This window comes from Mandrillus leucophaeus, unplaced genomic scaffold, assembly GCF_000951045.1.
Source record: "Mandrillus leucophaeus isolate KB7577 unplaced genomic scaffold, Mleu.le_1.0 Scaffold259, whole genome shotgun sequence".
In the NCBI taxonomy this organism is placed as follows: Eukaryota; Metazoa; Chordata; class Mammalia; order Primates; family Cercopithecidae; genus Mandrillus; species Mandrillus leucophaeus.
Window position 1 is genome coordinate 3,615,429 of NW_012102687.1, and position 23,166 is coordinate 3,638,594.

At 36.5% G+C, this 23,166-nt stretch overlaps 1 protein-coding gene across 2 annotated transcripts in view; it reads right to left on the minus strand.

The window, feature by feature from the left end:
- The window catches only part of MARCH1 (membrane-associated ring finger (C3HC4) 1, E3 ubiquitin protein ligase), a 594,955-nt gene that overhangs the window by 158,580 nt on the left and 413,209 nt on the right, over nucleotides 1–23,166 (minus strand). For both annotated transcript variants that reach the window (XM_011983989.1, XM_011983988.1), the window contains one exon: nucleotides 20,559–20,609. In XM_011983989.1, the coding sequence (XP_011839379.1) occupies nucleotides 20,559–20,609 (51 nt within the window). The remainder of the gene's footprint in view (nucleotides 1–20,558; nucleotides 20,610–23,166) is intronic.

Genomic DNA, 23,166 nt, shown 5'->3' on the forward strand with positions numbered 1-23,166 from the left:
AAAATATCTCTTCCCTAGAGAAGTCTTGTCAATTCATGCTATATTTAATACAAACAAAGACGCCTATTTTTCCCAGTACTTCTCTGTGCCAACATTTGATTTTTCAGCAACACTTTACATCATGTGATATTATTTTGTTTATATCTCTACTCTTCTATATCAGTCTCTCCCACTAGTGTAAAAGCTCTATTGAGGACTATGACTTTCTATCTTTTGCACATTTAAACTCCAGCAGAGTGCTGGACATACACTGGACATGTCAACATATTACTAAATTAGGCAGCATGGCAGAGGAAAAGATGTGGCTTTAGAATCCCAGATTTCCAACTTGCCAGCTGTGTAATTTTACAACTCTTCTGGCCTCAGATGACTCATCTGTAAAAGTACAGTTTCTCAACAACTTAGCAAGGTTGGAAGGATGAATTCATTAATGCGTGAATTCATATGAAAAATTCCAAGAATAGTGCCTAGAATTTAGCAGATAAATTGATGATGGTAATGAAGAAGATTGGGTTCTGGACTCTTCCTCCTTAGTTCAATTGCCCTTGATACAGAATTATCAGTGCAACTGTAAGCTAAAACTGTCACAAATGAAATTCCTTGGTTCTCTGTTCTTCCCTATGTCTTATACTAAAACATGGGTGTTAGATTCAGGTCAGGAAGACACTTGAACTTCATTTTGATTATTATGACAATGTTATCAGGCCTGCCAGATTAAAGCAATCGCCATCTCGGTGTTGTTGCTATGCCCAGGAAAGTGGATGGTATACATTATGATTAAATAACACAGAATCTGTTCTGCCCCTTGCATAGAATTAATTTTGGTATAGCTTCCATTTCATTAGAGGAGCACTTTAAAACAGGTCAAGTGTAACCAAGACTAAATTGAAAATGCATTATTCTATTTTGGTAGGCCCTCTAAGCTGATACATATTTAATGTAATTTTATAAGGAAGTTCAAATGTCAGGCAGACTCCTTTAAGGAAACAAATGTCTTAAGTCTCCCACTAGGTAATTTTAGAATAAACATTCAGTATATCTCCTCTACTATCCTGGAGCATTTTCTGGACAGAAAATAAGCTATTTGTGTGAGTTATGTGGCATAAAGCTGATAGTAGTACATTGAATACTGTTCTCTTCATTGCCTGTGTCTCTTGGGGATTTACTTTATGCTTTCAGGAATACCTTGTATTTTTCAACATTTTCTTTCTCAGTATTGGATTCTTGGAATTATGGAGGTTTAATAAAATTTAAGTTCCTGCCTCACTGTTTATCCACATATTAAGTTTTATTTATCAAGTTGTTCAGTCAGCTAGACAACCACAGTAATTTTTCACCAGGTGTAATAGCAACTTCTTGTAGATAAAAGAATTTTATTGGATGGTTTTAACAAATATTTCATTTCCATGAATGTCCTGATTTCCCAAAAATGAATGCATGAACTACTGTGCTGTATACTTTGGGCATTTGCATTTGTCACCATAGTGTGGAATTTGGGCAAGTGGGATGAAGCATCCAGTGGAGTTGTAAGTTGTGGCCATTAATCATTATTTGCAGTGTTTGGCTCTCAAAACATTCAAATCAGTTGAAAGAGGAGAGGCTGAAATTGTTTCCTTTTCTGGTAGAGTGTTTTGGGAGAATCCAGAATGGGAATTTCTGGACCTCATGTTTGAACTGGTGTTGTGGATCTCAGCAGATCACTAGATTTTTCAGGAATATTTTACCAGATAGGAAGACACCTCTGTTTGATTCTTTTCCACAAGAAAATCTCTGAGTATGTTCTGTTTTCATTTTTTTCCTATTGCCAGATCACCCTGTCTAGAGCCTACTGCCACTTACTCTTTTTAGCAGCAGATGGCAGCACGTGGCCCCACATCTTCATCCTGGTAATAAAGACAGAAATCTGAACATCATCTTAGTCCTCTCTCTTGTCTACCCCTCAAACTCCAGAGTCTTCAACTCCTTACATGAGTGACCTTTTAAAGCAGGGGTCCCTTACCTCTGAATCACAGACTGACAAAGATAAAAGGTTGGGGACTGCTGTTTTAAAGAATATCTCATCTTTATCTCCACTTCTTAAACTTCCATGATTCACTTGGGCCAACTGCAATTGCCTGTTAACTATCTCTTGCTTTTTATCTTTTTTTTTTTTCCCCCTAAATTGACTAACTACAGGGCTCTTACTAAAACTCAAGTCTTTTCACATTGCTTTCTTGTTTTAAATCTTTTAATGTTCCCAATAACTTTCATAGTAAAGTTCTCCTCTTTAACTTAGTTCAAGTATCTTACGTGATATGGTCTGTACTTATTTCAGGGTTCCCTCTCTGTTACTTTTCCAGATGCAACCGTTTGATCCAACTACCAGCAGTTCCAGAACATCATGCTCTTTTGTTTCTCTATAGCTTTGCTACATTTCTTGTTTTAAATCTAATATTAATTTATTTTTTAAAACTCAACTTAGGCTTAACCCACCCAGAAACCCTTTTGCGGTGCCACAGCCCAATTTGGATCCCTCTTCTTTGTGACACTGTAATATCTTCCTTGTGTCTTTTAAAAACATTCAGTACTATTTCTTTGAAGTTGTAGGTAACTAGTACTTGTGTCTTTGTCAAACCTAATAATCTTTCTCAGTATGACGCCTCCCTAAGCCTTCTGGGGAATTCTGCTCCCTGGAACACCAGCTCTTGCTGAAACATACTCTCTTTGGTATTCTGTGGCTCATCACTCTCCAGATTTGCTCATCTCTCTCTTGCCACTTCTGAATTCTTCCAGGCTCCTTGTCATCCTTCCTCTGTGGAAGGAGTGTTTCTTGCCATTCTATCTTTAGACTTCTGAACTTTTTTCCTACATACTCTACCTGGAATATCATTTCTTATATTTAGAACCACCACTTCTAAGGGATAAATCCTGTATCTTCATTTTTAATCCAGACTTGTGTTACATGATGCTTCACTATGACTTAAAACACTTTCACAATACTTACTGAAGTTCACCATTATGTATTTCTATAATTTATTATTGCCTGAATGACTCATTACACTGTAAATCATATGGCTCACCATTGTATTCCTAGTTGCCTAGCACTGTGTCTAATACATACATACATATATATTATTGAGCAACTAATAATAGATGTAATACATTATTACATAATATTAACATATTTAATATGTTAGATATTATTTATATATAATAAATATGGTGCATTAGGTGCTCATTAGATGAACGCTAACCAGATATTAAAGGGAACTAACTCATTTGTGAACAGCATCTGTAAATAGGTAAACAGTATCTCCATATTTTAAAGGGCTTTGCTATCACATGTATATAGGAATTGCTAAGATATCTCCTTTTTCCTGACTAGTTTTCTGACTTTTTTATACCATTAACCATTTTCAGGCTATATAACGAAGGAAAGATTGATAGAAAAAAGGGGCTATAACGTGTGGTTGGGAGAATGTTTCTATCTATCTCAAGCTAGGTAAGGGAAGCTTTCAGAAAACCTTGAGCAGAGTTTTCAGAACTGACATGTACAGTTACACAGGTAGTATACTGCATCCTAGGGGTGATATTCACATCACAGACTGACATAGTTTGGCTATGTTCCCCCCAAATCTCACCTTGAATTGTAGTTCCCAAAATCCTTGTGTGTCATGGGAAGGACCCGGTGGGAGGTAACTGAACTATGGGGGATGGAACCATGCTGTTCTCATGATAGTGAGTACTCATGAGACCTGATGGTTTTATAAGGGGCTTTTCCTCTTTTGCTTGGCACTTCTCTTCCTACCGGCATGTAAAGAAGGATGTGTTTGCTTCTTCTTCCACCATGATTGTAAGTCTCCTGAGGCTTGCCCAGCCATGCTGAACTATGAGTCAATTAAACCTCTTTCCTTTATAAATCACCCAGTCTCAGGTACTTCTTCATAGTAGTGTGAGAACAGACTAATACAGTAAATTGGTAGCAGTAGAGTGGGATGCTGCTGTAAGGATATCAGAAAATGTGGAAGCAACTTTGGAACTGGGTAATAGGCAGAGGCTGGAATAGTTTGAAGGACTCAGATGACAGGAAAATGTGGGAAAGTTTGGAACTTCCTAGAGACTTGGTGAGCTCAAAAGACAGAAAGATGTGGGAAAGTTTAGAACCTCTTACAGAGACTTGTTGAACGTTTTTTACAAAAATGCTGATAGTGATATGGACAATGAAATCCAGGCTAAGCTGGTCTCAGATGGAGATGAGGAACTTGTTGGGAACTGGAATAAAAGTGGTTCTTACTAGGCTCTAACAATGAGACTGGCAGCATTTTGCTCTTGCCCTAGAGATATGTGAAACTTTGAACTTGAGAGAGATCATTTAGGGTGTCTGGTGGAAGACATTTCTAAGCAGCAAAGCATTCAAGAGGAAACAGAGCATGAAACTTTGGGAAAATTGCAGCCTGACAATGTGATAGAAAAGAAAAACCCATTTTCTGGGGAGAAATTCAAGCCGGCTGCAGAAATTTGTGTAAGTAATGAGGGGTCGAATGTTAATCACCAAGAGACAATGGGAAAAATGTCTCTAGGGCAAGTCAGAGACCTTCATGGCAGCCCCTCCCATCACAGGCCTAGAGGCCTGGAGTAGGGGAAAATGGTCTACAGTTGAGTAACACATTATTCCAAAACTTGGCGGCTTAAAGTGATGACAGTTTATTTTGCTCACAAATCTGCAATCTGGATATGACTCAGTAAAGATAACCCTTGGGGCTCTGCTTGGTATCAGCTAAAAATGATTGAAGGCTCAAGGCAGACATCATGTGGAGGCTGGCTCACTCACTCGCTCAGTCACTCACACGTCTACCCGCTGGGCTGGGGCTGAAACAGCTGACGCTCCTTGGGCATCTCTCTCTCTCTGGAAACTGTGTGATTTCTCCAGCATGTGGGCTTCAGGGCAGCCAGCATAGACTTTATGGCTCTCAAGGTATGTACCATGAAAGGTAAGAGTTGTATGACCTTTTGTGACCTCACCTTGGGAGCCACATGGTATCTCTTAAGCCACCTTCAGTTGGTCAAGGAAGTAGCAAAGGTTCACCTAGTTTCAAGGAGAAGGGAACAAGGGCCCTCCACTTAATAGAAGAGTGTCAATGTCCCACTGTAGGAAGAACATGGGGCAGGGTTATATGTTGGTGTAGCAAGTAAAAGGTGCTTTAGAAGGATCATGAAATATCAAGTGGAATGTATGTTGCCCATGTCAGAAAGAATTCCAGTTTGGACAGTCTCAAGAAAAAAACAAAAAATGAAATAAACAAACAAACAAACAAACAAATAAAACTGCTACAGAAGTGCCTCAAAAGAAAGCCAGCATTTGGCTACATGTCATGCTAACTCCTCAACACCAGATTTTGAGAGGACTACCATTTGTTCTTTTTACCAGGCTGGAATTTTCTTCACAAGATTCATCTCTATTTCATTTATTTCAGTGCCTCTGGGCATTACTCTCTTCCCTTTGCTCCTCCAATCTATCCTATATATTGCTACCAATAAATCTACTTTTTTCTAGTATTTTATGAAATTTTCAAATAAACACAAAAGTTGAAAGAATTACACAGTAAACAACAGTATATTCAACATCCACATTTCTGAAGCTTTTCTATTTTATCACATATTTATTCAGCTATTCATCCCTTTATCCATTCATGAATGTATCTTGTTTCCATGATGCATATCAAAGTAAGCTGCACACAAAAGTACACCTCATTCCTAAATAATTCAGAATGCATATCATTAACTATTAAACAGCACTGAATATTTGTGTATATTTCTTTTGTTAGATAAAATTTACATATACAGTAAGTCCTGCTTAACATTGTGAATAGGTTCTTGGAAACTGACTTTAAGAAAAATGATGGACAGTAGGTCCTCAAAAAACTCCCTTCATTAAACATCATTTTGTTACAACATTTGCGACAAAAAAATCTGGTTTTATTATACATTTTTTTTTCATAAAGTTGCAGTTTCCAAGAACATTTTGACAGCAGTTAAGTGAAGACTTAATGTAGTGAAATGCATAAATCTTAACCGTGTGACAAGTTTACAATGCCTCATATTATTAAGTTCCATTTTAATTATCCTATTCCCCTTCTCAAGAAACCCAAATAGTTTACTATTGACTAGCAAAATAAGCCTCCTAATCTTTTCTTAATACAACTGCATTCATTCTCCAATTGTTTATTTTTATTTTTATTTTTTTAGACAGAGTCTCACTCTGTCACCCAGGCTTGGAGTGCAGTAGTGTGAACTCGGCTCACCGCAACCTCCGCCTCCTGGGTTCAAATGATTCTCAGGTCTCAGCCTTCCAAGTAGCTGGGATTACAGGAGTGAGCCACCACACCCGGTCAATCCTCCAATTATTTTTAAAATCACGGCCCCATTTTTTTCGATAGTATTGGTTCTACATAATCTATGATGCCAATTTACGCTTCTGTGTGTGTCACACTGAAGAAAAGTCAGAGAAGATTGTGGAGGTGGTTTGGCATGTTGAACTGTGGACAAGTAACTCTGGGAGTATAGCATCTGGTTACATATGCAGGCTCTTCCACTAACTTGTTTTGGGACTGAGGGTAAATTACTTAGTATAAGTCTTAATTTCATAATCTTCAAACTGTAAAACTGTCTAGAGGGATTCTTGTCAGGTTTAATGATAACACGTGTACAGTACCTACTGGAATGCTTAACACATAGTAAGTGCTTAATAAATGATATATAACAGATGCTTACTGAGTGATCTTATTAATATTAGTAAGACATAACAAAGTTCTAAACTCCAGAAATTTTAAATCCAATTTTTTGTTGGGTTAATAACAAAATAATTTTCAATATCAAATAATGTTTTTACCTCAGATATAATAAAAAATAATTTTATTATGCATTAAGCAGCAAACAAAGCTTCTTGTTATATTTGGGCAAAAAAGATCTATCTACAAATTATATGTTGCTCTGTTTCTTCATTTGGGTTCACATGGGAGTGAATAAACATAATAGGGAATAAGATAAGGGGAAAGTTGGATGGAGGGACCAAATTTCTGTTATTAGCTTGATGCAAAACTAATTGCAGGTTTTACCACTGAAAGAAATGGCAAAACTCACAATTACTTTTGCACCAACCTAATAACATTTTTCTTCAAATCTCCTTTAACTACCTTAAATATATACTTACCAAACTATTTTTATAATGAGCTCTAATTTTCTAAATATCTACTTTGAAAAACTTCATCTCCTAGCTAAAATGTTGAACTCAGTACTTGACAAATAGTATTCAAAAAACATTAAATATTATTACTGATGTCATGTATTTTTTCATTAAAAATACAAGTCAAAGAAAAGACTCAACTGACATGAGAAAAACGTTCTTTTATACAGTGTAGGCCCATGCAGAAAATGAGTGTGCTATTAAAATTAACTTTGCAAAACTTAGAAATACGATAATCAAATGAAATATTTGTAGAGTCATTAAATAATTGCAATAATTTTTGTTATTTGTAGTCATCTTGTTCAGTTCTCAGAAAAAGCAAGGTTTTGCAAAAGAGATCTCTTCTATTAGAAGTCTCTCCAAACCATGTAGCATTTACCTTACAGTGCATAGATTAGTGATTTTCAAATTGTTTTTGGGCTTTTCAGCAAATGTGTTTTATCTAATTTAGTAGATGGGCAGCCACAAAGAGAAATTTTTGTCTTTCATTTTTTCTTACTTTAAACAAAATCATTTAAAAATATTGGAAATATCAAGTTGGGGAATCAAGAAAGCACTTAAATATGCAACTGTGATCATTGAGTTACCTGTCTAACCCCCCAAGTTCAATGAAAATTCCAAGAGGTAAGAAGTCAGATCCCAGATCCCTTTTTTTTTTTTTTTGAGATGGAGTCTTGCTCTATCACCCAGATCACCCAGGCTGGAGTGCAGTGGCGCTATCGTGACTCACTGCAAACTCCACCTCCCTGGTTCAAGGGATTCTCCCACCTCAGGCTCTCAAATAGCTGGGACTACAGGCCCCCGCCACCACGCCTGGCTAATTTTTGTATTTTTAGTAGAGACAGGTTTCACCATGTTGGCCAGGATGGTCAGAAGTCATATTCTTTTAATGTAGCACAAACCAAGTATAAAAGATCTTTGTTGAAAAAATAAATTATTAAAGATTGGTTTTCTCACTCATAGGTGGGAATTGAACAATGAGAACACTTGGACACAGGAAGGGGAACATCACACACTGGGGCCTGTTATGGGGTCAGGGGAGGGGAGAGGAATAGCATTAGGAGATATACCTAATGTAAATGAAGAGTTAATGGGTGCAGCACACCAACATGGCACATGTATACATATGTAACAAACCTGCATGTTGTGCACATGTACCCTAGAACATAAAGTAAAATAATAATAAAAAAGAAAGCCTCCAATAGTTATTTCCTATTAGTGTAACTGAAGGATTTTTCTTCTATAACTTCCAAACTGTATAGAATAAATATGTATTGATTTTATAATTTAATAAAGTTTTTATAAGAATGGAAAAAAATAAAGATTGGTTAATTTTTTTCTGGTAGATTAAAGACCTGTGATGAACCAAAAAGTAATTAATTCCTATATTTTCATTTTCTAAAAGTAAAACTAAAGAGCCATTCAGTCTGTGAATTTCAATCTGCTGTGAGGAAGTTACCTTTACAGGTTTTAGGTAGAGTGAATACAGAGTTCTCCTAGTTCCTCCTCTCTCTGGTGAGAGGAGGAAGGATGCATTCTGATAACTTTCCCTTTCTTATTTCAGTAGAAAGACACTAAGGGAAACAATGCACATGGTTATTGAATTCCAATTGGTCTATTTATCTGTATTTATTTGTCACTATTTCTTCATATAGCTTTGGTTGTAAATTTTAATTACATGAGAATTGAATGAGGGAATATATGATGTGACTCTGCAGTAATTAGTGCAATAGAGATTTGACAATTATCCAGTTAATCTGATCAACAAAGATAGCCCAATTGGGTAGTCGATGTCTCAAAGTGGATTTATTTGGCCTAGTCAATCCAAATAGACTATGCACATTAATTATATTAACAACACAGCTGCCAACATTATCCTCACTGTAGGACACATGGAAACAGCTCAAAAATGGGGGGTGATAAACCACACACAAAATAAATATTGGATGATAGTGAGAGCCTCCAAAAGAAGCAAAAAAGCAGGACTCAATTGTAACAACAAAGAAAAAAAAAAGCTGAAGTTATAAAAAATTAAAATCGATCATTAGTACTTAATAATATAAGAAATAAAATGAGATAATAAGAAGAGATGGTGTAATCCTATGAAGACCATATCAACATATCATCTTTTGTTTAAATGGATTAAAGATGATTTTAAAAACCTGACTTCTTTACTTTTAACAACTCAAATATGCATCTTTAATTTTCTTGAGGTATTTGAATTAAAATATGTCCAAGCCTTTGACTGATCAATCTTTGTTGATGATAGATCTAAATGTGGCTTATTGTCATAGTTAGAATACCTGCAAAATAAAATTATTTCTTAAAATGATAGGTGAAAAACTCAAAGATACAACCTCCAAAATACTATGTTAGATAATATGAATTTAAAGAATGTTTGTATAGTTCATCAGCCTCACAGATTTTTTTTTTTTTTTTTTTTTTTTTTAAGATACACCAATTTGGCCTCAGAACAACTTTTCTTGAATAGAGTTTTTAATTCAGAAAATCCAGAAGGAGAAAGTAATGATTGCTAAAAGTATCAGTAGATAGCATTCATTCCTCTCTGAGTACTGTCTCCTATTCCACCTCCCAAAATCCTAGAAAACTATTAATGATGGATAGATAGACTTTGAATGTATGCTCTTATTTCATCAGAGATTCATTATACTGAATTATTGAATATCTGCAAAAATTAGAAATAAATGAAATGGAATCAGTCTCATTTAAAATAAATTCCTTCCATTGGAAAAGCAACTGCAATAGCAAAGTTGTTTCAGTTTCTGCTTGGGATAATGGCAAGGAATGAGTTCCAGTGGCAAGGAATGAGTTCCATCCCTAGCACCACAAAACCATGTTATTCAATACTTTTGAGTTATTATGAAATCCAAATACTGACCCACATTAGCTTTATTGCTGGTCTGGAAAAACAACTTCCAACATTACCACAATACTACAGTCACAACAATTAGAAATGTTTCTTTAATTCTCTGGGGACCATTTATGGGCAATAGTTTTTAATCTTCAGTATTTCTTGTTAAGAAAAAAATTACCTTAATTCAAGCAAAGCTGAATGTCAAGTATTAGGATGTAAGAACTTGAAAGCATCATCACATATTGTCCACATTTGGGTTATTTTTCTAGCTGTATTGAAAATATTTAGGCACCATTCACTTCTTCCTAGAGAAAAGTTTAACATATTTTCTAGAGAAGTAGTATCTGTCTGATAGAACTTTCTGTGATGATAGAAATACTCTATAGCTATATCGTCCGATACGGAAATCACTAAACACTTCTAGCTACTGAACTGTTGAAATGTGGCCAGCACAATTGAAGAACTGATTTTTTAAATTTTATATAATTGCAACTAGTTTGAATTTAAATAGCCACCTGTGGCTAATGGCTGCCATACTAGATAGTGCAGTTCTAGAGTCAATAACTAATTACTTGTTACTGTAAATTCACCTGCATGGAATTTTTTTTTTTTTGCCATCCATCTCCTAAGGCAAATCCTTTTTCATCTTGACCTTCGGGGAGCAGACTCTTGGAGAAAGACTTGTCCCATCATGTACGGGATGAGTAAGAATTATTCACATCATCTGGCATGTTTAAAAGACATGAGATCCTAAATTCATGTCATAAGTCTACTAGTTTATATTATAGTAAAAAAGGAAATTACAAAACATATTAAAGTGCCGTATGGAAGAGTTTAAGTTAAATTAAAATGGTCCATTTTATATGTCGAGATTGCCCCTGCCAGTGTTTCTTACTATCTTGGCTCTAAGCTCCTGCTCTGCCTGTCCTCACCCAGTATGTGGTTGGCATGACCCCTTTACTGAGGTTTCTGGGAGGCTGTCCTTGGCTGGGGATTGTGTCAAGAGATCTGAGCTGTCTACACTCCTGGTGATAGGCCAGAGTTCTTCAGCTAAGAAGACACAGAGCATGAAGACTACATGCCAACAGAAATCCCATGTCCCACTGTGTTTGATTTGTGAGCCAAACTGCAGCCTCGTTTCTGAATTTCAACTCCACAAGTGTAGTTTTTCAACAAAAAGTATTTTCAATTAAAATTGCTTTGACCTTGGACTTCCCTCAAAAAAGAGTCTTCCTCTTGTTAAGAGATGTTCACAGTGTCAATAGAATGCAAACTTATTAAACATTCAAAGAAGTCTATATTTGTCTGTTACAGTGCTGGAGGAGATAAAATGTTATTGATCCTAGCTTCTTCGTGGACATTCTGTTCAGGGCTTTAGTCACTGACAATAATTAAAGGTGGAGTGAAAAGAAGTCCTTAGAAACCGTGAAGCCAAATGTCGTTGTTTGAGAGATGGAGCCCTTCCTCACCAGCCATCCAAACATTGTTCACACAAAAGTACATTAAAAAGTGGTTCCCATTCTTCCAGTTACTACTGAAAGGTTGAAGAAGCTGAATGTGGACTAATGCTGAAAGAAACCAGCAAATAAATAAAGATTACACAATTTAAGGACCATCTTACTGAAGAAAAAAGGAGGGAATATATTTCATACCCTCCTGTCCCTATCACGGCCAGAATACAACAGGAAGCCTTAAACATAATTTAACAGGCTAACCAAAGCTAGCTAGGATGGTAACAGATTGCTTAACTTGCTAGGCTCCTATCATAAGAAGCTTGAAACGCCAGGCAGCAATCAAAGCTTTAGGTTTATTGGACTCTTATTTTGTTCTCATTTGGGAGTGTTACATCTCCTTCTGTGAACCAGAAGTTATAAACCTGCAGAGCCCAAAGTGCTGGCTGTGGGAAGCGCAGATTCCCCAGGGGGACCACTGGGAGTGGTGATAAGCAGGGTAGCTTTTACCTGTTAGTTCTTGGGCCCAAGTATTATAGGTATATAAGGCAAAGCATCAATATATGGCTGTGGATTCAAAAAATATGCTGCATCCTGAGGGATTTAGCTCCATTTTCCCAGGGTATCTTTTACAAGCTGAGGCCTCTCAAGCATCTTCAAAAGGCTATAGAATTGTTGTGTCAGGCTGGCAGCATCTGGCTGGTAGGGTATGTGCTAATCCCAGTAAATGCCATGATCGTATATTCACTGCCACACCAGGTTTTGCTATAAAGTGAATCCCTGGGTTAGAGACCATGTTAGGCAGAATCCTGTCCCATGTTAGTAGATCAGATACTGAGACCTCAGATATTGGTGCTGGATGTGACAGCATGAGAAAATCTGCCACATAATGGTGACAGGAGAAACACATATGTCCCTCAAGAGATATACTAGGATATCTCTTTCCCTCGCACTAGTGTGGCTGTGAATGGACAAACATAGCAATTATGGCCCGAGGAGGGAATGGCAGCCAGGGACTCAGATTTCTCAGGTAAGCTACTTAGAGCAGCATAAGTGCTGGAAAAGGTGAAAGGAATCTAAAATGAATGGGCGAAGACAATGGTGAGTATCAGGTATGACCTGTGAACCAAATGCAACAATGAGGGCTGTGTTTCATTCCACTTAACCTCTTTCTATACGTTTCCTACAAACTGTAAATAACCAAAATCCTAGAGAAGCTATGTTGAGGTGAAACAATGTGATACTTAAGTGGATCTCAGTGGTCCAAGCAGTCATCAATGGTGGAGGTTTTTCCCCAAGCAGATGTTTACTACTGGCCAGTGTCCCCATTACCCAGCTGCTGTGTGGCTGATGATCATAGCTGCCCCCTTCTCTGTAGAATCACCTTTGGCCTAACAGGAACTTTCTCACCCAAAAGTCTGCACACTCTCCCACACCAATAGGCCAATAGTTGCTTGACAGAGATGGGGAGACTGACTGCTTTTCCTCAAGAGAGGGTTAACATGTGGTGCAATTTGTCTGGCAGAGCTTCCCTACAGGATCAGCTGAGCTTGTGTGTATTGTAACATGTTCATGGACTGGCATGGCCCAAGGATCGTTGCTCATAGTCCACAGATCCCATGTTAAGAACTTATGCATTATAAGTTAACAGAACAAAGCAGGCTCTATTCATTCATTCGACATATATTTGTTGAATGTGTCCTACTTATCAGTCACTTTTCTGAGACTGAGGAAGCAGCATTGAATGAAGAAATAGTTATTGCCCTCATATAGGTTAAACTAATTAAAAATATATAATACTGCAGATGATGATAAAATTTTTACAGAAAAATAAGTAGCAAAGGAGATAGGTCCTCACTGATAAAGTGATATTTCAGTAGAAATGTAACAGAAACAAGGAAACCGATCATGGTGCTGTGTGGGGAATGAGCATTCTGGGCAGCAGGAGCATGATGGGCAAATGCCCTGAAAACAAAACCTATGCTTGAGGAACAACAAGAAATCAGTGTGTCTGGAGATGAGTTATTAAGAGGAAGAGTGAGAAGAAAATTAGCAAGATACCGCAAGGCTGGATTATGGCTCCTTGGCCCATGAAAGAATTTATGTTTTATTTCGAGTAATATAGAAAACCATTAGAGGTTTTGAAAAGCACCAAGATATTACCTAACTGATATTTGGAAAGGATCATTTTGGCTGTTGTATGAAAAATAGGCTTACAAAATATAAGAATGATTGTTTCTGCCATATCACCATTTAGCTTCTCGGTCTGTTCCCCACAGAAAACTGGTAGGTCAGGCAAATGACAGTAGACCACGGCAAATGTAACCAAGTAGAAGCACTAACTGAAGCTGCTGTGTACTGTATGTAATATCTTTACTACAGCCGAACAACACAGTATCTGGCATGTGGTATGAGGCTATTAATCTACTAATGTGTTATTTTCAATATTTGTCATAAATGTGGATCAAAAGCAGTTTGTATTCATCTGGCATGGACATTAGTATACAATCATGGTCCTGCTCCAGGGATATTTTACAAAACAGATTGGAGGTAGACTCAAATGTCCAGTGGTTGTCAAATATCAGAACAGTCCACTGTATTGACGATATCATCAGGTACAATAAGGTCTAATGAGCAGGAGGGGCCAATACTCTAAATGCTTTGTTAGAATATCTGTATCACAGGGACTAGGAAATAAAATGAACATATGTTCAGGAGCTGGACAAATCAGTGAAATTTTTAGAAATTCTGTAGTCTGCTGCATGCTAGTGCATTTCTTCCAGAGTTAAGACCAAATTTTGCATTTTACTTCACTATCAAGAAGGACCCAGAGTGTTTGGTAGAACTTTTTGAATTTTAAACACAGCATAAACCACATTTCGGAATGATGTCCCTTTATTAGATGACTCAGAAAGCTGCAGTTTTGAGTGGGGCCTAGAATGATAGAAGGTTATGCAGCAATATCAGCTGCAATACAAGCACCCTTGATGCCAGAGCAATAATAAATGGCAATACTACTAGAGGTACCATGATAAATAAAAATGCAATGTGGGCTCTCTGTCAAGCTTTGAATGGAGAACTGCAGTGAAAAGCCTAGTGTTCTGGATCAAGGCCATGCTATTGCAGCATAGTTCTTTCACCATTTGGAAGGCAGCTCCTGACAAGCTACCTGGCCATAGTAAGACTGAAGGCCTTTCTGTGGACATCAGTTGACCATATGACTGGAACTATCCCTCATGAGCTTAATAACACATGTTATATTGTCCAGTAGGCAGAGCAGCAATTTACTGAAAAATGGAACTTTCTCTTTATTAGAAAGTAGGGTTCCTACTACTTGGGAAAGCAAAAAATATTTTGAAATTTGGGGGAATCCACTGTTGCATATTTTCATTTACCACACCCAGGTTTAACTTCAAATAAGTGATTACAGCAACTACAGAATGATCAGGTTCAAAGGACAGAGATACTTCACCAGTAAGCCACTTAGACTAACAGAAGTGATCATCAAGAATGAAGGATATTTGGAATGAGTCAGAAGAAGGATATGATGAATCAGATATAACTTTGCAGCTGCAAGCAGTGACAGCCCATTCGGCTAATCAATGTCTTTAAGTTTCTCCTCAGAAACAGTGTCCAATCATCATCTATATGAATCCATGACAGGATGGAATGAGTTCATATGGATCTGGGTGGCTCAAAGGATGGACGACAGCAGGTGCTGTGAGTATTCCACCAAAATCCCTTTGGGTCCCTCTCAGTACACATCTCCTTCTGTGCGCTTTTGTTTCTAAAGTCCTACTACTGCAATTCTCTTTGGAAAACTGCCCTTTGGCTTCTTGGACAGTTTACCTGCATGTAAAGAGAATCAAAGTGACTGGGAGTTTTTCTCACCCTGAATGACCCTGAGCCAGTGAATGGCAAACACTGGAGGATGAAAACCTTGCTCCCTTGCCTCAAGAGGGGACAAAGTGAAGTGCATTTTACATTCCAGCATCCCCATGCAGGAGCAGAGAACTTCTGACTTCTTTCTCTTCCCTTGGTTGCCTTTCTTACTCCTTGGATGTCTTCTCCTAGGAATATTCTCATAGTGAGTCATTGCAAAAAATTCTCATCTCAGGATCTGCTATGAGAAACCTGACCTAAGACAGATTCCTGTTATTTATTTTTGTGGGAAATTTGATTACCATTTTGAGTCTGGAATTCATGGCAGAGATTTCAGCTAAAAATATCTACTTGATAGTTGTTGGGCTATTGATTATATATAAAGTGATGAAGCTAAATGAGATCACCCAAGGAGTGAGTGTATATAAATAACATGCCTCAGGACCTAAGAAGGTCTCAGACTTTCTTATCTTCTCCCACCCAGACTTCAATAATTAAACTAAATTTATACCCATTTCCTCAACTTTGGTCTCAGGACAGACCTTAACTCAGGCTCTCTGAAAGTTCTCAAATTAGTCCACCTTATTCCTAGTTATTTCCTAATTATATATTCTACGTTAGTTCATCAACCTATTAAACTTACCCTCTAAAGGTATGTAGTCTGAAGGGACAGATGATTTATAGGTCCATTGCGTTAGCAAACCAAAATGGATCTCTCAATAAATCAGAACATTAAACACTTGTTCAGAGGTGCAAACACTTGGCTCAGGTTTTCAGCTGAAAAGAATTCTCAGTATGTTTTACATATAAGAAACACTTTCACCTTGACCTTGCTAGAAAATACCTTGGGATCTTAAAGACAAATCTGGAAAAATACGGAGAGATGAAGATTAACAGAAGTAAAATTAAAGTATATATTGGATCAGAAGAAAACACCTGTTTAAAATGCTGTGAACCATATAATACCTTATACACAGTACATCATCAAAAAATATTTGTTGAGTAAATTGTACCGACTATCCCATGCATCTTTATTTATTTCAGAATTAACTGGTGTGCACATTTTATAAACTTTACCTTAACAATGTGTAAGACATTTTAAGGTAGAGACTAACTGAAGAATTGAAATGACTCTCTGTCATGTAAATGAAGTCTAGTGAATGTAATAGGAAATGATGGAAACTAAGTGAAATATCATTTTGTTAAGGTAGTGGCTTTTGAATATCTTCTCATAAACAGATTAGATTTTGTGAGCTGCTTCCTACACACACCAAAAAGCAAAGGATTTTATTTAAAAGAAAATTCTGTTGACTTGACTTGGAAGTACAAGCCGTTCTTTCCTTTTGACAGTTGGTTTTTGAAAGGTTTTTCTTGTGAGATACATATTATATTGTTGCTAGTTAAATCTAATGATCCTTCACCCTAGAAGAAATAAAAGGCCAGATTTGGCTGACTTTTCTTCTTGAGGAGCCTATTTGTGAGTAATATGTGTGTTAAAAAGCAGTAACAAGCACTAATATGAAAAAGTATTAAAAAATTAAGTGATGGATAAATGAAAGCTGCCTTTTTCACATCCAAAATATTTTGATAATCTCACGTATACTGTATTAAACCTATATAACTTCTCTGTAGCTTTTGGATCAACTGTAACATATCCAAGGCACACCAACCTTACTTGAATTAAAAAAAAAGGGAAAGAAAGAGAGAATCATAGGTGTAACTGTCTTATATTTACTAAGACAAACTAGAAATATAAATTAATAAAAAAGTAAATGTTGCAAGAACAATAAAACTCAAAGTATAATTGCTTTTGGATAATATATGGTACAAAGATCCAGAGGTAAAAATTTAGGATATATAATGTTTGATGTTCACTAACAATTGCACATTTATTATTTATCCCATGTTTGGAATTTTTTACTTTCACAGTAGCAAGATCATGTTTATAAGACACAATCCTGAATGACAAAAATAATCATGTTCCATTTTATACATACTCACCAAGAAAAGTCTCAAGGACCTTGATGGGTTCTAGATCAGTTTCTCTATTTCAAAGCCAGATAACACTTCAATGACTGGTGCTGAACACCAAGACTCTCATGAACTTCCCTGGTAGGTGACACTTCTTCACATGTGCTGTCAAACTCACTGAGCTTGACAATCTCACACAGATTGAGGTTGTATGACTTCTATGAGTAGACTGAAGATAATGCATTCTATTAAGATTCCATCTCAAAAACCCTTACAAAGTGTTTTATATAACTTCCTCCTTATGATCTATGTTTTCTAGCTCCCATGCCTTGGACTTATAACCCTTTAAACAGCCTTCCTTGACAGTTGATCAATTCACACCCATTCCTCAAGTGCCTTTTTACATACCATTCTTCTAAGAAACTTTCTCTGCTGCTACCCTGCCCCAGTTAGATGGAGGTGATGGCTCTCTGAATTCCCATAGCTTCTGTCTCTACTTCTTTTTTAAATAGCGTATTAGGGGTTCCATTCACCAGGCCCAGGCTCAGTGACTTTCTGAGAGAACTCAAGACAGAATATATTCATACTTATGACTGTGATGTATTACTGTGAAAGGATACAAGGCAAAATCAGCAAAGGGAAAAGGCACAGGGAGTGATGGAGTGAAGTCCAGAGGAAACCAGGAGCAAGTTTCCAAAAGTCCATCCCAGTGGGGAGTGCTGGGATGTGCTCAATGAATTTGACGACACATGTGAAGAAGTGTTGCCACCAGGGGAGATTGTAAGAGACTCAGTGCTCAAAGTTTTTATTGGGAGCTGAGTGTGTAGGCAACCACATGTACCAAGACTCCAGACTCCCAGAAGGAAGGCATGTGCTTAGGATAGCTATGTTGTTTGCAGTTCAGGCACAGTGAATCATCCTTAACAGGGAGGGTGAAGCACTACTTATGGAATCTAAGTTTCCAGATGTCAGCCAAGGGCTAATCTTGCTGCAGGCTATTCTCAGGATAGGAGCCTCACACCTGTTATGTGAACTCTTCTGTGCACTGTTACCCAGTTTCACTGTAAGCTCACTGAGGAATGGGAAAGGAATTTTTAAAATTATTACTCCATAATTCCCAGTATAGAACAAGATTTTGGATATGTGACACTCAACAAATATGGATGATGAGAAAGTCTGATTCATTAAAGAACTGCAAGAAATAGGCAGGAAAGGAGACTTAGAAATATAAAAGAGAATTTTGCAATTGCATTCTAGACGGAGTCCTCTGTACTCTCTGTGATTTTCCTGTGTCTAAGGACAGTAGATGGCATAAGCAGATAAAAGGTAAGGAAGACACCCATTATGAGTAATACTATTACTGACTTAAGACAATCTATTATTTATTGTTAAATATATGCACGCTTTTTATGGAAATAGGAATATGCATTTTTTCAAGGAAATAACTTCAGATTATTAACATCTTCCTTAATCCTGTCTACTCTGCATTTTGTTATTATTACACCTAGAAAACATTGCATATATTATAGACCATGTTCCAATTTACTGGCTTAAGAAGATATTTATTGAGCACTTGCTTGAAGCCATCACTGATAAAGAAATATTAAGAACCCCATACTAAAAATAGCTAATACACAGGGCAAACACTGTTCTAAGCCCCACTGTAAGAGGTAGATACTAATATATATACTCCTTTTACAGACAAACTTATTAGGGATGTTAAATAACCTTCCTAAGAGTGACTCTGCTATCCATCCAATCACTCCATTATACTGACTCTCACACTCTAAAAATGCTCACAGTCTTCAACACAAGTAATTATTTTGACAAAATTAAGGAAAAAATCTTTGCTCCAATGTTAAAGTTTTCCGTTCCAATACTTTACAAATTAAAGAACTTCAGTATTTCTAGATTTGGCCACTTCATAATTGATAAATTATGTAGTCAATGAATAGTTTTTCACTTATCAATTTATGAAAAAGTAGTGAGGATTCAACAACATATTTAGCATTGTGACTCATTCTGAACATAAAAGGAAAGTTAAATTGGTTTAAATAGGTAAACTCATGTGCACTGAAATCTGTTTATCCTACCACTGTTCGATGGTTGAACGTTTGTGGTTCGATTTAAGTGATGTTTAAGAAAAGAGTTTTTCATTTCTCTCCAAATGAGATGCAGTTTTATAATTAATTGTCTCCCACACAGAAGTACAATTAATACATACCAGACCCTGAAGAAGAACTCATAGAAGGGAAACTAGACTCTTGATTTTTCTATTTCTTAAAACATTAAAGACTAAAACATGATAAACAAGTTGGATTAAGTAAAACTCAAAGAGCAGTTTAGAAATGCAGACATAATTTCACCCCTAGATCATGAAAAAGTATTTAGTATGACAAAGGTGTTGTCAGTACTGTTTACAAGTTTTTTGGTCATTACTTATTCAACATTAGTATTCAAGTTGAGACAGATGACAGAGTGCTTTGGTTCGGGCAAAGCTCTTCATTGTGAAACTAGGGTGATAGATATTTGAAAGGCCTTGTTTTAATTTATAACCACTTCAGAAAACCTCCTTCAGGTGACTGATATTATCATCGCCCCTATGTCACAAAAGAGGCAACTGTGTCTCAGGAAGGTAAAGTGAACATCTCAGGGTCATGTAAGCAGGAAGTGACAGAGCAGTGACTTACAGTCAGATCCTTACTCTCCAGAGTTAGTGCTCTTAACCAGCATGGAAAGAAAAGAAAAAGAAAAAGAAAGAAAAGAAAGAAAGAAAAGAAAGGAAAGAAAGGAGGGAAGGAAAGAGAAGGAAGGAAGGAAGGAAGGAAGAAAGGAAGGAAGGAAAGAAGGAAGGAAGGAAAGGAGAGAGGGAGGGAGGAAGGGAAGGGAAGGGAAGGGAAGGGAAGGGAAGGGAAGGGAAGAAAGAAGCAAATTATCTCTTGCACACAGCATGGTAAAAGAAAAAATAGTCTAACTTATTTTCTTGAGTAAAATCACGTCCTTTTATTATAGTAAAAGCTTAAAATAGTTAAAACCATGAAGAAATCACATTTGTGTTCTGCTCACAGATAACAATTACAGGTTAAACATAAACATTTATGTGAACTCATGAAGTGTAGAAATCAACAAAACAAGAAAATGAGTACATTTCACCTACTTTTGAAATGTTACTTGATCGACTTGCAGATCGCCCTGGGGATTTTTCATTCTGAAAAATAAAATTGGAAACATTAATTAAAAGCAGGTATGGCACTTTCACCATACTGGACCACTGAGAAGAGAAACCGCAGCACAGGGAAATTTGTGAATGCTCTCTACATTGCTTTGACTAATACACATACTAATTGCTTACACAGAATGCTTTTTTCTTTTATGAAATCATATTTCTCTAATATATATTAGTGTACTTTTAAAATGCTTCAATTAATATCTGAGTATTAATCAGGTTACAAGTATTTGTTTCCAGGAAATAATTATTTCTCCAGAAAAATTTTTGAAATTTTTTGAAACTAAAATTAGACAGTAAAAGTGTAGTCTACTATTTCCCCTTTTGCCCTTGCAACTAGGCAATTCTAGTAAATTCTGGTTTTCAACATCATTAAATATTTTGTGCTGGGTATATGGTATATACATCCACCTTGTATTCTTCTAAACTGCATTTTATTTATTTTTTGTTATTTTACATACTTTGAAATTAAAACATTTACTTTTTAAAATTTAAGATGCTTCTGGTTATATATTTTCAAATTAAAACTTAAAACTTTTATAAATATTTATATCCTCAGTTCTTTCCTCTGAAAGAATTTTTATTTAGCAGAAAAGAGGCATGAAAAAAGCTTTTGAAGAAATGTTTTTTAAAAGGTCATATAATTTTAAAGTAGAAATGAACCTTAAGTAGATAGGCCCTCCCATTTGAAGTCCAGAGACATTGTGTTCCTGAAAATTATATAGCTACTTTTTCTACTGTGCCAATTATGGTGGATAATCAACTGGAAAAAACAGAGTTTATAAGCATTATGCATTTTACATGTAGAAAGAGATCAAAGATCAAAGTACATCTCCACTTCTGTAGGGAAAATGTTAGAAGAATCAATTCTGAATACTAAACGTTTATAAAGGATCTGACATACATTGTCGTTGAAATAATTTACCAATGTAAGAATTCCATTTCTTTCCTTTTTTTTTTTTTTTTTTTTAACTTCTGGACTCAGCCCCAAAGTGGGCCTGAGTAAGCAACTGCAATGCAACTTGACATAGGCCATTTTTGAGAACTAAGTTGTTATAACAATCCTTGGGGCCGAAATTGCCCATGATGACTACTTGAGACAGTTTTAGAGACACAGTGATGACAGGATATGGCAGATGTGTTATTGCAGAAAAACAGTGGCTGCATTCACTGCAAACTGTCACTGTGTCATGTGCAGACTTACAGATATTCCAGCTGAACAGTACTTTTTCCTTTACATGCAACATCCATCTCATACAACCACTGATGTCACTGTGAAGCATGTTATTACAGACCGAGATGAGTCACAACGATATGGTTAGTTACACCTCATAACAGCTCCATGCTCCAGCTGGAGATTAATGTGTACGCTACCGCAGACATTTTTCCCTGATTAGCTCCACTGGTGATGGAGAGAGGCACTTTTCTACTGACATCTCAGCTCCTCTTCTAGAGACTAGAAAACAAAATCAATCCATCTTTCCTTCTCAGTGAAATTTAGGATTTTGACACATTATTGTGTAGGACAGAGTCACATAATATAATAGGCTTTGGGAGACAGTGGTAGCAGTGGTTATTTTGTTACGTTTTCTATATTTACATGACATTTGAGAACATGATTAAGAACTAGAATTGAAAGGTGCTGCCACAGGAATCATGCAAAATAGGAAATTTAATTTTGCACAGGATTACTTAATTTTTCAAACTAAGTGGGACTTCATGGTGTTTTGAGATAAAACAAGAAAGGCCAGATTCACTTTACAATTGTGTGAGTTCACCACAGAGATATAATAAGAATATTATTTCCACACTCTCTGCCAGCATCCACCAATCTAACGGGGGGAAAGCATCTGACTGATTATTTGATACCTCAAAGGATCTTTTAACTTGAAATGGATTGGCTTTATTTTCTCCCAATATAAGGTCAGGCATTGAAATAAACAAACGTAGGCAAAGGTTAACATTTTTGCCATGGCTATGTTCTCTGTTGTTTCTATACCAGTACATGGAAGAGGAAAGGGCATCAGAAAAGTTAACATGTGGGAGGACAGTGGTGTACACTGTGCTGTGCCGGCAGTGATGTCAACTGAGAGACTGTCTTGCAATGAGACCTCTGGTGATGTGCTAGCTCTGGCAGGAGTATATTGTTTGACATTCCTGGACTTCAATTTCCTTATTGTAAAATGGGGGGATAATAACTTAGAAATCTGTGTAAGGAACAAATGAGTTATAAATGAAAACATTTTATGAGTTGTGAAGGTATGACATTTCCACTATAATTCAGATGTATAAGAAACACTGAATGAGCTTTCTTTAAAAATCATGGTGATCAACATAGGTCACTATACACTTCTTTTTCTTTTTCTTTTTTTTTTACATAAACATCTTAGTTTCTATATCTTTCAATTCTGCCTCTGATTCTGGCACATAAAATTTAAAAATTAAAAATTAAATCATTCTCTGCCCAGAAAGTTGGTTTGCCTTGCTTTTGACGCAAAGCACCAGAAGCACTTCCTCTCTTGGAAAACGTCCAAAGCAA